General features: G+C 31.3%; 2 protein-coding genes across 2 annotated transcripts; both read left to right on the forward strand.

Annotated features, from left to right (window-relative positions):
• Window positions 1–817: 817 nt before the first annotated feature.
• Window positions 818–3,107, forward strand: LOC139846877 (oxygen-evolving enhancer protein 2, chloroplastic-like). Its single transcript, XM_071836423.1, has 4 exons — window positions 818–1,163; window positions 1,565–1,794; window positions 1,899–1,949; window positions 2,699–3,107. The coding sequence occupies exons 1-4, from the start codon at window positions 923–925 to the stop codon at window positions 2,957–2,959; spliced, it is 783 nt and encodes a 260-aa protein (XP_071692524.1). The 5' UTR covers window positions 818–922; the 3' UTR covers window positions 2,960–3,107.
• Window positions 3,108–4,844: 1,737 nt separating this feature from the next.
• On the forward strand, window positions 4,845–9,763 carry LOC139847714 (uncharacterized). The gene is made up of 6 exons (XM_071837438.1): window positions 4,845–5,437; window positions 5,667–5,765; window positions 6,864–7,041; window positions 7,654–7,751; window positions 9,246–9,307; window positions 9,521–9,763. Exons 1-6 carry the CDS (start codon window positions 4,973–4,975, stop codon window positions 9,630–9,632), a joined length of 1,014 nt encoding a protein of 337 aa, XP_071693539.1. The 5' UTR covers window positions 4,845–4,972; the 3' UTR covers window positions 9,633–9,763.
• The last annotated feature ends 4,375 nt before the right edge of the window (window positions 9,764–14,138 follow it).

Genomic DNA, 14,138 nt, shown 5'->3' on the forward strand with positions numbered 1-14,138 from the left:
TATGTTGATCTTATTAAGTTTTGGTTCACGAAATTATAAATAAGATAAGACAAAAACAATGATTTGTTTCAAAGTAAGAGGATCACAAATTCAAATATCAAAGTAAATGTTTAAGTTTCCATGTAATTAATTTATGAAAACAAAACTTAATTATTATATGAACTCGTAACACTGTTAATTTATAGCAGTTAAAAACGAAAGGGTACACCTATTTATTTTTGCGGGAAATACATATTTGGTATTTTGGCGGGAAAATTGGTTAGGTGTAATCTTTCAAGAGACCGGTATGGTAAAAACACCCGTGTTACTTTCACGACCGTATGAAATTAATTTTTATGGACGTGCATTTCAAGCTATTCAAATTCGTTATTAAGTATAACTTGATAATACATACGGAGTAATTTTAAAGTAAATCACAAATGTTTAAAATGATTGTTATATGACATTAAAATCACCGATAGAGAAATTCGCTTGATACTAAAACCTGGACATGGGTTATCATCAAACAAACCAATCGAAAAAGGCTTTTAATACATTAAACATTAAACTTTATAGTAAGGCTCACATTGACCATATATTGATATTGATTATATTGAAAATGGAAGTGAATAATTGGCAACTTATTCTATTCAATCTAACCCGACCCGCACCCGAGAAACATTTCCGATAAAAACAGTAAAACACCAGTAGTCAATTATATGTCCCACAATGGCAATCTAGTTTCGGTTGGAAGATCATACATATCCAGTTGGCATCATTTGTAGCCATTACACCCTTATCCAAACACTCCCAATCTCATCTTCCCTCATCTACATTTCCCACCATTCCTTTCTTAATTTCATCCAAATTTCTCATTTCCATTTCCTCAATCACACTCACTGCAACATTTTGTTATCCAAACACAACCATAACCATAACAATAATGGCTGCAACCTCATGTTTTCATGCACTCTCAACACCAACTAAATCATCATCACTATCATCTCCTCAACGCTTGCAAACTCCTATCAAACTCAACCAGCTAATCGTCCGCTGCTCGAAGCGTGAAGACGTTGCGTCCGCTGACGCATCGATTTCTCGTAGATTAGCTCTCACTGTTCTCATTGGTGCAGCTGCTGTTGGCTCCAAAGTTTCTCCAGCAGACGCTGCCTATGGTGAAGCTGGTACGTGTTTTTTTCTTGAATGAAAAAGAGCGATTAAGTGTTTAATGATTCAAAAATCGAAATAGGATAGAAATATATAGGTTCTGACATATCATTGATATATATTTATCTTGATTTATAAAAATTTCATCATCAAGTTATTTGATTTGTAATCCAAGAAAGTATTGCAAATCTCTTTGTAAACTCATTTCATATGTCTTTGAAATAACCTTAAATGACCTATTGATAATCATTGTGAATGAACATTGTGAAAGATAATCGTATTAATCTTTTACACAAGTAAAGAAATACAAATGTTTGATAAATGTTTTGAATATAACTTAAAGGACGTTTTAAAGAAAAATAAAGGCCCCAAATGATTGACTTGAAATGATTTATTATTTTTGTGTGTGATTGTGTAGCAAATGTGTTTGGAAAGCCAAAGTCAACAGAGTTTTCGCAGTACGATGGGGAGGGATTCAAGGTATCGATCCCGGCTAAGTGGAACCCTAGCAAGGAAAGAGAGTTCCCCGGTCAAGTGCTACGATACGAAGACAACTTTGACGTCACAAGCAACCTTTCGGTCATAATTACACCAACTGATAAGAAATCCATCACTGATTATGGTTCCCCTGAAGAATTCCTTTCAAAGGTACTTATTATGCATAAATGGCATACTATATTAGTTACTTGTAAGTGATTATCATAATGGGATTGATAAGCGATTAAGCATTGTAATCGTTGGTCGTTTTACAGGTCGATTACTTGCTTGGGAAACAAGCTTACTTTGGCAAAACCGCATCAGAGGTAACCGAATTTACCTTAGGTGTATATATGAATTTGGTATTTTATTTGGGTAAAGGGATTTCAGCCGATAAATTTTATTAAACTATACAAAAATTTACAATGAAACATTAGTAACATTAGTTTTTAGGATATGTCAAAGAAAAGTCGCTAGTCGAGTTTAGCCGGTTGAGATTTTATAGGGACTAATCAGCCAAGTCGGAGACTAGTTAGGCGTTAATTGACTAACTTTGACTGTATCTGACCACATAAAAATCCAAAGTTCAACTAATAAATTCTACTTTGACCGACTAAATTGAATTTTAGACAATTTGGACAGAATAAATCAGCCAAGTCAGAGACTAGATTGGTACTAGTCGGACTACTTTAATATCTTGACTAGTCGGCCTAGTTGGAAAACTTTTACAACCATCGCCAGTCATTTTATTTTATTTTAATTTGAGTAAAATAATAAATCGAAAGTTCATAATACTCGTGAGAACTCGGTATCTCTGATTCTTAGTATGAATACTGAACATACAATTCAAAGCACTTAAGATGATAATTAGGTACCAAAGGGTTGTTGAACTGGCGGTATCGTGGTGGCCCTTTCAACCAACAGGTTGAGGGTTCAAGTCCTGCTATGGACATATCTCGTGGATTATTTATAAATATTTGTGTAAAGGGTGTGTGAGTTTGCTTTTCAAAGAAACAAAAAATGGATAACCATGTATGTTTGATTAAGCTTTTTGTTGCAATGTGTGTATGTTTAGGGAGGATTTGAAGAAGATGCAGTTGCAACAGCAAACATATTGGAGGTTTCGACCCCTGTTGTTGGCGGAAAACAATACTACTACGTGTCCGTATTAACAAGGACAGCTGATGGAGACGAGGGTGGTAAACATCAACTTATCAGCGCCACAGTGTCCGATGGAAAACTGTACATTTGCAAAGCACAAGCGGGTGATAAAAGATGGTTTAAAGGAGCAAAGAAATTTGTTGAGGGAACTACATCTTCATTCAGTGTAGCTTAACTAAGAGCGTTGTAATTAGTATTCGCCACGCTGTATAAGAGTATGGTGATTCGTATGCCTCTGAGATGGATGTTTGTGTTTGATCGATTAAGTGGTTGTGGATAAATTGTTTAAAAGATTGATCAATATAAGGACCCTTTTGCATTTAGTTAATCTGTCATTTTCATTACAATGGTTGAGTTATATTATGTGATTATGGACAATGTTAAACGTCTAACATAGGATAGTAAGAGTAAGGATTGTCTATGTCTCATCGGTGGTGGAATATAGTTATACCCAAAGGGAGTATCCGCCCCACCTGAATTTAACGGAAAAAAAATTTTACACTAATTTTTTTATTTTACCAAAAAAATAAGGTTTTTGTTAGTGTTTACCCCTGCTGATAATGAAAAATTTATTAAATTTTTACACCCGCCCCATCTGTGTTCGGGTTCAAATTCCGCCACTGCGTCCACCTCCATATACCCTATACATGTGAGATTGGGTTTGTTGTTGTTGTTAAACGTCTAACATGTACATGGTATACTACTATCATTTTTGAAGCTATAAGTCCATTAGTCTCAAAACTTACATGTTATAGATTACAAATCTAGTTTCATATGAGACGAAAACACTCTATTAATATTAATTAATTAATTAATATTAAATATTAATATTTCTTAAAGTAATTCCATCTGAATACCATCTTGTATCACTTCTCCCAATAGATGACTGAATAGATAGATACAAAGAAGACGTACCACCACGTCAATATTGTTAGTAATTGTGGACCTCAAAGAAGATATACGGAGTATGATTAACCGCAATCACAAACTACAAGAACAAACGAATAAGTAAAGCATAAATGATAAATAAACGTAAACGATACAAGGATTTTGCATTGTTATATCCCAATTCCAATCATATGGGAAAGGGTTTAATTCACGAACATAAACCACATATTTTTATTATAATTTTCGTGCACACGTTAAACATGCGGTTAGCGTTACAATATACAAGAGTTAACTGCAAAAGGAAATAATTCTTCCGACTTGCTGGCCAAGCCATATGTCACGTTTTGCGACCATAGGCTTGTGATCCGCGAGAATGCGAGATTTTAACTAGAATCTTCGGACACATTTTTTCACGTTACAGCAATCCATCCAACTAGCTCGCGTTGTAGCCGTGCCTCGCAGTTCGTGACCTCACCCTCGCGATTCCGAAGGTCCCCTGCACTTCTCCCTTTTCATTTGTTTAAACTCTTCAACCTCAACAATTACTTTGTCAAACACTTCACTAGAAAGACTGAACGTTGTTGTAGATAGTTGAAGAACTGAAATTTCCTTAAATACATTTTACTTAATTATTCATTTTTCTTCTTATGCATACACATCAATAAAAAAAAATTGCATGTAAATCTCACTGTTATTCTGTCTTCACACATATTTTTATTGAGCAATGAGCCGGGTTAAAAAAATAATAGGAAAAAGAAAATTGAAGAAGACAAAAGTTACTATTCATAGTGTTGGCTAATATACTTATTAAGAATAAGAATAAGAATAAGAATAAGAATATTTCTTTGCTACCGTAAAAGAAAGACATTGAAAGACCTGGTAGACAAGCGAAGACACACCAATGACATGTTAAAGACATGTCGTTGGTAGTGGGCTAATGATGATTCTTGATAGAATCTCAACGCATAAACGTTAAACTCGTAAATCGTACCAGTAATAAACATGTTAATCAACCTTTCAAAGCTCAAATATTGTTATTACTACTTACTTTTGAAAATTGAAAATAAAAAAATAAGCACAAATCTAATCAGTGTTTTTTCCCAACAAAACAAAACATGAAATGGGCCTTAAAGTTGCAAAAAGCCACAATGAAAAGCCCAAACCATAGTGTTTGTAACGCCATCCAAGTTCTTCACCGCCACGTCCGACCATCGCCACCGGAAAATATTCACACACACTCACCGGAAAACATTCATTATCCTTATCTTTCTTAAACTCAAAACCCTAATAATCAACAACAATGTCTACTACATCCCTATATCATCCACATCCACATTTAAAATCAAAAATCAATAAATTCACCACCACTACTAGTTCCAAAACCAACTGCTTATCTCCACAACTTCAATTAACACCTTTCAACTTACCGTTACTGTCAATCTCATCTCGGCGTACTCGATTAACTTCATCTACCGCCGCCGCGGCTGCGAAGAACAATACAAACCCTAAATCGCCGGAAAAGAAGGCGGAAGATGAAATTGAAGAAGAAATTGAGGAAGATATGCCGTGGATTCAAGAGAAAGCGTTAGATATAGTTGAATTTAGTGGTTCAGTAACTCAAGCATTACCTGGACCTAGGGTTGGTCAATCTTCATTTCCATGGCTATTGGCTGTTCCTCTGGCTTATGTTGGTATCTCATTTGCGTTCGCTGTTGTTAAAACTTTTCGCAAGTTTACTTCACCTAAACAAGCTCGCCGTAAACTGGTGAGTTTGAATTTCATCTTACTTTTAATTTGTTTAGGTTTTTTGTAGCATGAATTTTATCTTGATTGTGCTGATGGTATCTCATCTGAACAATTTGGAAAATTTGGAAAATCATCATTTTATAAAAAAGGAAAAAATGTTGCTTTTCTGTTTTTTAATTGACTGATCTGACAATTTGTAAACGTTATTTGATGCATTATTATACAACTGACGTGAGATATATTTACAGGTTAGTAAAAATGCTGATCTGTGCAGATCAATAGATGGGTTACTTGAGAAAGAGGGGAATGGAGTACAATATGAAGATCTAAAGGAACTGACACAGAAGGTAATATACCGTTTTTGATGGTTATGGTAAACATGTATGTCTGGTCTTTCACCCGTTTCTTACTATCTACATCCCGCATACATAGGGTATGTTTGGCAAAACTAGCTGGTAGTTGAAGCTGGAAGCTGGAAGTTAATAACTTTTAGCTAGAAGCTGGTAGTTGATAGCTTGTAGCTAATAGCTGTAGCTTTTTGAACACACGTGAGTGTTTAGCAAAGTAGCTGAAGCTGTTAAAAAAATGATAAAATGACAAAAATGGACACGAAGAAAAATAAATAGCTCTATTATATAATAAAGAGATAAAATAAAAGTAGAAAAATTAATAACTTATAAAATTAATAAAGAAAAATACACTAATTTACATTTTTATTTATATATGCGGAATAAAACAACTGGATCATGCAACATCCAAAAATTCATCGAAATGTGAATTGCATATTATATTAATTGATTATCAAAGTAAATTACCAATTTAGCGGCCACCAGTGTGGATATATGTTGAAAGGATACTCGAGTAATTTAATAATCAAACGCTCTTCACAAAATTCAAACGCTAATGGGATAAGCGTTTAACTTTGGAGCTTTTTCTCAAGTTCTAACAGCTTTAAGCTTCCGTAATCAAACGAAACTTTTTATCACATAGAAGCTTTTTCATAAAAATTAAAAGTTAAAAGCTCCAAAAAGCTCTAAAAAGCTCCCTACCAAACATAGCCATAAAAGATAAAACCACTACATATAAATTATTGCCCGAAGCATGCAAAGTTTTCATTATTGTAGGGACAAATTTGTGCTTTTTTCCCTTATCGAGGATGGTGAAATTTCGTAGAATAGTTAAAATATGACGAAACTTTTAGCTTCGTTTGAGTTGTTTCTTCTATCTTTTTGATCATCTATCATCTTGTTTGTGCTAAATGGCCTGTTGTCTATTGTTTTCAGTATGTGGTAACACTAGTTTTATTTTCTACTAGATAGCTAGAAAAAGTGTTCTTTTACTTTTCAAACAATAGTTTGTGTATTTAAAGTCCTTTTCCTAGTGGTTTTATTGACCATTTTAGTATCGATAATGAGTTTTTGGTATCTTTTTTATTCCATATGCAGACAGGCTTCAGTATGGCGGAAATATTACGTAAATACATCCGATATTCCTTGAATGAAAAACCTTTTAACCCAAAGCTGGTTGCATCACTGATTCAACTCAGAAAAACAACAATGTTGGATGATTCTCAAGTTGCTGGAATTTTAAATGAAATTTCAAGGCGACTTGTTAAAGATTATGGTAAATAAATCTGCTTTATTTTATGCAAACACAATATTTTTGTACAAGTACTTCATAATTTTCAGTTTTCCTTTCTTTACAGTCTTTGGGTAAATCATGTGAAACTAGTAATTTTAATTTTTCTCTTTGAATTATTATCTAAGGCAGTAATTTTAAGTTTTCTAGAGTTGATCTAGAACTTAGATCTTTTGGCCAAATCTACCAAGTACCAAGTTAGAACCGCCTTTTTTAACTTATAATTGCCCAACTTTGAGAATTTGAAAATTATGCACTGATATTGTAACCTTTTATCCTAAGGCGTGCATAATATAGATATAAGTAATCTTGTTGATGTGTGGAGCAAGATAAGGTTCGGTAAAGATGTCTAGTTATAGTTTAGAAAGTAATGAAGTTGTAGTATATCAAGTAGCCGAAACGAACTGCATATTATATGAAAAGGTAAGCATATGTCCAATATTACCAACAGTATATCCATGTATAATCACTTAGACTCTAATACATGTGAAAATGTCATGCCTCTAAACACCACCAAAATTTTAATGATAGCTGTTATTTATTTTTTAGTTATATTTGGTGTTTTTGGTTGCTCAGTATGATTCGTCAATGTTACAGGTCCGGTCGTCATGAACACATCTGGATATTCAGAAAAGGGCTTACGGAGAAAGCTTGCTGTCCAAGCTCTTTTCGGAAAGATTTTCTATCTTTCAGAGGTAATATTAAAATTATATATTTCTACTTGGGCAGAAATATTATAGTAAATTATTCTTCTGCAAAAAGTTCTTTAAATGTCATCACCGCTACTGTTTCTAATTTTTTTTTATTAATGCATTAGACCATTTCTAACCATGATTGTGATGTCAAAGACAGTTAGTGCACTTATTGGCCAAAAAGTGCAATCTGCTTGTGACATGACAATGTCAGTTTCAGTTTCTGACATTCTTTAACCGTTGTGTCAGTTTTTTGTGTCAAATATTTGGTAGGGTGATGTGGTAAATTCTGATTGGAAATTGGGTGGGAATAATAATTTAAATATCAAATATATAAAAGCACTTGAATCTAATTGGTTGAAGTCAAAACTCATGCTCAAACACATTCCGTCTAAATACCGACTAACGCTCCATTTGTGTCAAAACTAACGCTGCGTTAAATTCCGTTAGTTTTCGTCAGATATGCCATGTAGGATGATGGATGGAAACTGACGGACGGTTAGGAAAGGTCTTATAAGTTATAATTTTGTGCCTTTCATACGTGGATGGGTAGTTTATATTGATATCTGTGTATCAAATAAGTGCGATATATTAAGTTTGAGCCTTCTTTAAAAATCGTGAAATTGTTTGTTTAGGTTTGTCGTGTGAATATTGACTACATTTAGTTGTCCACAAGTTTTCTCAATCTTTGTCTTGTTAAAGACATTGGTGTTTTTTTTAGTTAAAGACCCATGCTTACAAAACGTCGATAACTGATTAACTATGTGATTGGGATAGAGGAGATATTATTTTGTTGAAACAGGTCTTGTATTTTTAAAAAAGTGTTTCTATTAAATGGGAATAATCTGCTGCTATACATAAGTAAATGATAAATGAAATATAGGTGTTTGTTTCAAGATGTTTTTGTCTAAAGACCATGTGTGTATGTGTAGAGAAGATGTGGTTTAAAGGCATGTATGCTAATTGCTAATATACGTGAAGACTGTTTGTTTTTATGTCTGCAAAATAACTTAATCATGCTGCACTCATAAGCATATATCTAAGTCTGTGAGTTTGCAAACAGAATAAGATACTACTAGTATTATTTTATCTTATGTCTTCATAAAAACAAACAATCTACAGTGAAAATGTTTGCGGGCGCGCATACATAAGTTATTATAAGTTCTACTGAGTGGAAAACAAACAACACCATACCATAGTGAACAGTTATATAATGTATGATGATGTATGTGTTCTCAACATTAGTTTTCGTTGGCTTTTAAACTTGGGCAAAATAAATTAATTTTCATCAGACTACAGTTCATCTTTATTTGACAAGTATACTCTTCTAATCATATATACTATACTATCATTTTTTCCAACTTTAATCTCAATAGTTATTGAGATGATTAAGAAATAATCTTATTTTCATCATCCTTTGCTAGTTGTTTAATTAAAATATGGATGATATAATTTGGGAATTCATTGATTGTATTCATTTTCGCGATATCTTACCAGTTGCCTGAGTTCTGTGGAAGAGACAGCTCCTTGATAGTCAAAGAAATATTTGGCGTTGCAGAGTAAGCACCATTTCTCTTAAGCTAATTTGGGTGAAATTTAACTTGTTTAATTCTTAGCTGAATTTTCTAATATTACACGTTTGATTTGAGATATAACACAACCCGAATCAAGGGGTCCAGATAGCCAAATCTTCTCTTTTTGCACATTCTAATTTGCTAATTGACACGGACTTCTACACTGTTTAACAACTTTTGCTCGTAAAATGTTTGCAGCGAGGATGCTGAAAAGCTACGTTTGCATACAGTTGCAGAAGCTGGTGATATGGATTCACTAGAGAAGATGGTTGGTGGTTCAGGTTCAGAGGATTCAGGTGAAGACTCTTAATTGGTGACTCCATAGATTTAGTTTTTACAGGCGTTTGTAAGACTAGTGATGATGAGATGTAACATTCAACCTCTTTTAATCGGACTGTTGTAAGTATTTTCTGGATCAAATTTTGATATTCAAAGGTGTAATCAAGACTCCCTCCAATAACTCATTTTAGTAATTTCCTTAAACGTATCAATCCTTTATCCTTTATATATAAGTTAAGTGACTTTAAAACGTGTAATTTATAATTAAATCCTTCTATTTCATAAACATTTCAACTAACCTGACACAAATTGGATATTTCTAGGTTTCGTCTTTAAAAATGAATTAATTTGGTAAATTTTCTTATCCCTAGCCCCTAGGTGAAAAAAATGTTCCATAAAATGCATCTATATAACTCTTGAGAATAATCTATTATTGTTTCAATCTTTAAGTTCTTAAGATCTTAAACTTTTTTTTTTTTTTTTTTTTAAACTTTCTATTCTATTTCTAATTTCAATAGCAATCCTATCCTAAAAAAGCCACAATGATATTTTCATTTCAGAGAGAATATCATATATCCCTCTTCGAAACATTAAAATTACAAATTCCCCCAACTAAACATCTTAATATCATATATCCCCAATCTAAGATTTTAATCTCTCAAATTTGCCGATTTTCTAATTTTAATTATAATTAAGACACTCGAAAACTATATTTTAAATTTAGTTACCATTATACTCTTCTCTCTGCACCTTTTTTTTTCTTTCTTTTTTTTGTTAGTAAAATCCTTTGTGTGAAATTAATCGCTACTCGTTTGCAAATGTTATACTTACATTTTAAGAATATGATTCTGGCATTTTATAAACGAGATTGCAGATTTTCATGGAGCTTTTGGCATTTTATAAAAAGGATTGCAGATTTCCATATAGTTAATGATTTATTTTTTAGAATTAGATTTATAAGTGTATACAGGATGATTAGATCGAATCGGCATGGGTATTTTGTTTATTGTTTTCTCCGTTATTTATTATATAGAATTTGGATTTTAAGTATGTATATGCTGATTAGATAGAGTCACTATGCGATATTAAGTTGATTGTTTATGTACGAGATCATTCTCTTTTTCTTTATTTACTTGTGGTTTGTTAATTAAAAAGGAAAACTGTAGACGTTGTAAGAAGCTTCATTATTAAAACATTTAAGTGTATTAACTATGATTAAATTAGATAAATGGGTAAGTTTGAAAGATTTAAACTTTAAGTTGGAGATATATGATATTAAAAGGTTTAATTGAGGAAATATGTAATTTTTGTTATAAAAGTAATAATTGGATGATAATTTTATTATTATTATAGATATAGATATTGCATAGTATATTTTTTGAGTATAAATAGGTGTGTTGAGTTAGAGTTTATTGTATGTATTTTTGGTTAACAAAAACACTCTCTCTCTCTCTAGATTCCAAATGCCACCAAACTCTCATTGTACATTTTTCTATAAATAAAAACCAATTACTCATACCTTTTGTTCAACCTTTGTTTTCTCCGTTTTACAGTATCTCTATCTCTATATACCTTCTACAATCAAGAACCACTAAAGGTAGTTATAAGCCTACTGAATTATAACACGTTATCAGCACGATTATCTCAACATTTATACTAAATATGGTTGGCTCTGCCACCTAACTAATATATGGTCGGTTATACCACCTAAATGATATATGGTCGACACTGTCGCCTAATTTACATTTATGTTATCTAACATTTATTTATGTATACTAACATTTACATTTATGTTATCTAACATTTATTTATGTATACTAACATTTACAGTTATGTTCACTAACATTTATATTTATGTTATTTAAGTTATATATGGTCGGTTATACCGCCTGAATTATATTTCTGTAATCTAACTTTCATTAACTTCACTAACATTTATATTTATGTTATTTAAGTTATATATGGTCGGTTATACCGCCTGAATTATATTTTCTGTAATCTGACTCTTATTAACTTCACTAACATTTATATTTATGTTAATAAGACCTCATGATTGTACGCAACACGTCATTTGAAAACACGGTACTTTATGTACGCAACACGTCATTTGACAACACGGTACCATGGGTCGAGATTAATTCCGATCAATACGAATACGATGGGGTCTTTATATGTTATCTAACATTTATGATTACTTATGCAATTAATCATTATTTATTTCATGCATACTAATGTTTATTCTTAAAAGTAAATCTTAAAAGTTAAAATAAGAAAAAATAGTTTGTATTTTTATTAAAAGTAAATCTTAAAAGTTAAAATAAGAAAAAATAGTTTGTATTTTTATTAAAAGTAAATCTTAAAAGTTAAAATAAGAAAAAGTAGTTTGTATTTTTATTAAAAGTAAATCTTAAAAGTTAAAATAAGAAAAGTAGTTTGTATTTTTATTAAAAGTAAATCTTAAAAGTTAAAATAAGAAAAAGTAGTTTGTATTTTTATTAAAAGTAAATCTTAAAAGTTAAAATAAGAAAAAGTAGTTTGTATTTTTATTAAAAGTAAATCTTAAAAGTTAAAATAAGAAAAAAAATCTTGTCCTTTATATTACTCATACGCGTTTTGATATAGTGACTTTATTCGTTAACGTCAACTAACGACGTTACAACGGTCATATATACATAACGGTTGTTAACGTCAACTGACGACGTTACAACAACTATATTTTTCAAATATAAAATAAACATCTCCGTTTTCACATTTTCACAAATCAATCTTCATTTTTCAGATTACTACTCTCAAAAAGTTTTTGTAAAAATGATTCACACAAGGATGATTTTTCCTATTGTATTGGTCATATTAACTATCATCATTGTTGCTAATATACCACCGGGTGAACCTATATTCTATCCTGCCCTTGTGGTTTTATTATTTGTAATCATACAATTATTCTGTTGTTTGCTGCTTATGAATTTAAAATGATTCTAATTTCATTTTATTATTTGTCTATGAATAGAAGTTGATTATGATTATGATTTATGTTATTCATCTTTATGATAATAGAAAATGTCGAATTTGAAAAGGCTTAAATTTGCTCATTTAGAACAAGTGGGAACAACTACTTAACATGGGTTATGAATGTAGAAAAACATCTCGAATCAAACTGTAATTTAGAAACCCTGAATGAAAATAACAATTATTCCGAACAAGAGAAAGCAATAGTAAGTATTTTTCTTAGCAAACATATTAACGAGTCCTTAGAATCTACATATTATATGATCGAAAATCCAAGTGTATTATGAAAAATACTCAAAGATAGATACGATATTAATTATCAAAAAATAAAATAAAAAAATAAAAAAATAAAAAAAATAAAAAAAAATAAAAAATAAAATAAAAAATAAAAAATAATAACAGTGATCCATGAAAGAATAAAATTAAAGATATTAGTAGACGCTCTTATAAGAATTCCGGAGATTCTTATTAATGATCTGGTAACGTGGATCACCAGTCTAGTATTTCTTGAATACATGAACATCTTGTTTAGCTCTACAAATAAGTTCCAAAAGAAAAGAAAACGAGAGTGAATCTGTTGACAAATCTTGATTAAATTAACCCTGAGCTACCTTGAGACTTGAATGGTTTGAATTTTCTAAGATGCCTAGTTTTTTTTATGTATCATTCATAAATAAATAGTTTTAGACCATAACGCATATGTTTTATTAAGTGTTATCTTTTATGCACTTCAAATTATAACTTGTTTGCAAGTAATATAATTTGATTATCTTGCTGAAATATAACTCATTATTTGCATATCTTATTTGAAGTTTTAGTATGAATCCTGCAGAAATACAACATCAATTAAATGGTAAAGACCTATGTATTGCAGATAGTAGTAACATACACACTATGATCAAATCTAAGAAATATTTCATTGATTTAAATCAAATGAAGGAATTATAAATACTATATCAGCTCTTGCAAATTTGATATAAGAAACGAAAAAGGCAAAATTTCATATTATCAAATGGTACGAATTTTTTGGTAAACAATGTCTTGTTTTCTCCCAAATCAAAGAGAAATTTGTTAAGTTTCTCTGATATATATCATAATGGATATGATTATCAGTCAATGATAATCGAAAATGAGAAATATCTATGTAGCACCGAAAAGCGCATAGGATTAAAAGCGCATATGATGAAAAGCGCATATGATGAAAAGCGCAGCGCATATGATTAAAAGCGCATATGATAAAAAGCGCATATGATGAAAAGCGCATCGCATATAATTAAAAGCGCATATAATGAAAAGTGCATATGACGAAAAGCGCAGCACATATGATTAAAAGCGCATACGGTGAAAATGATATATGATGAAAAGCACATATGGTGATTAATGAAAATCACATATGGTGATTAATGAAAAGCACAAATAGTGATTAATGAAAAGCACATATAGTGATTAACGAAAAACACATATGGTGATTAATGAAAATCACATATGGCGATTAATGAAAAGCACATTGAGAAATAATCACCAATGTTTC

This window comes from Rutidosis leptorrhynchoides, chromosome 5 (genome assembly GCF_046630445.1).
Source record: "Rutidosis leptorrhynchoides isolate AG116_Rl617_1_P2 chromosome 5, CSIRO_AGI_Rlap_v1, whole genome shotgun sequence".
In the NCBI taxonomy this organism is placed as follows: domain Eukaryota; kingdom Viridiplantae; phylum Streptophyta; class Magnoliopsida; order Asterales; family Asteraceae; genus Rutidosis; species Rutidosis leptorrhynchoides.

What these genes read in the sequence shown, in the direction of transcription:
- LOC139846877 (XM_071836423.1), top strand. Translation starts at nt 923, where the DNA reads ATGGCTGCAACCTCATGTTTTCATGCACTCTCAACACCAACTAAATCA. An exon ending in CTGAAGAATTCCTTTCAAAG is followed by an intron (nt 1,795 to 1,898) that starts GTACTTATTATG and finishes GTCGTTTTACAG; the next exon opens with GTCGATTACTTGCTTGGGAA. An exon ending in TTGGCAAAACCGCATCAGAG is followed by an intron (nt 1,950 to 2,698) that starts GTAACCGAATTT and finishes GTGTATGTTTAG; the next exon opens with GGAGGATTTGAAGAAGATGC.
- LOC139847714 (XM_071837438.1), top strand. Translation starts at nt 4,973, where the DNA reads ATGTCTACTACATCCCTATATCATCCACATCCACATTTAAAATCAAAA. An exon ending in AACAAGCTCGCCGTAAACTG is followed by an intron (nt 5,438 to 5,666) that starts GTGAGTTTGAAT and finishes ATATATTTACAG; the next exon opens with GTTAGTAAAAATGCTGATCT. An exon ending in GAAATATTTGGCGTTGCAGA is followed by an intron (nt 9,308 to 9,520) that starts GTAAGCACCATT and finishes AAATGTTTGCAG; the next exon opens with CGAGGATGCTGAAAAGCTAC.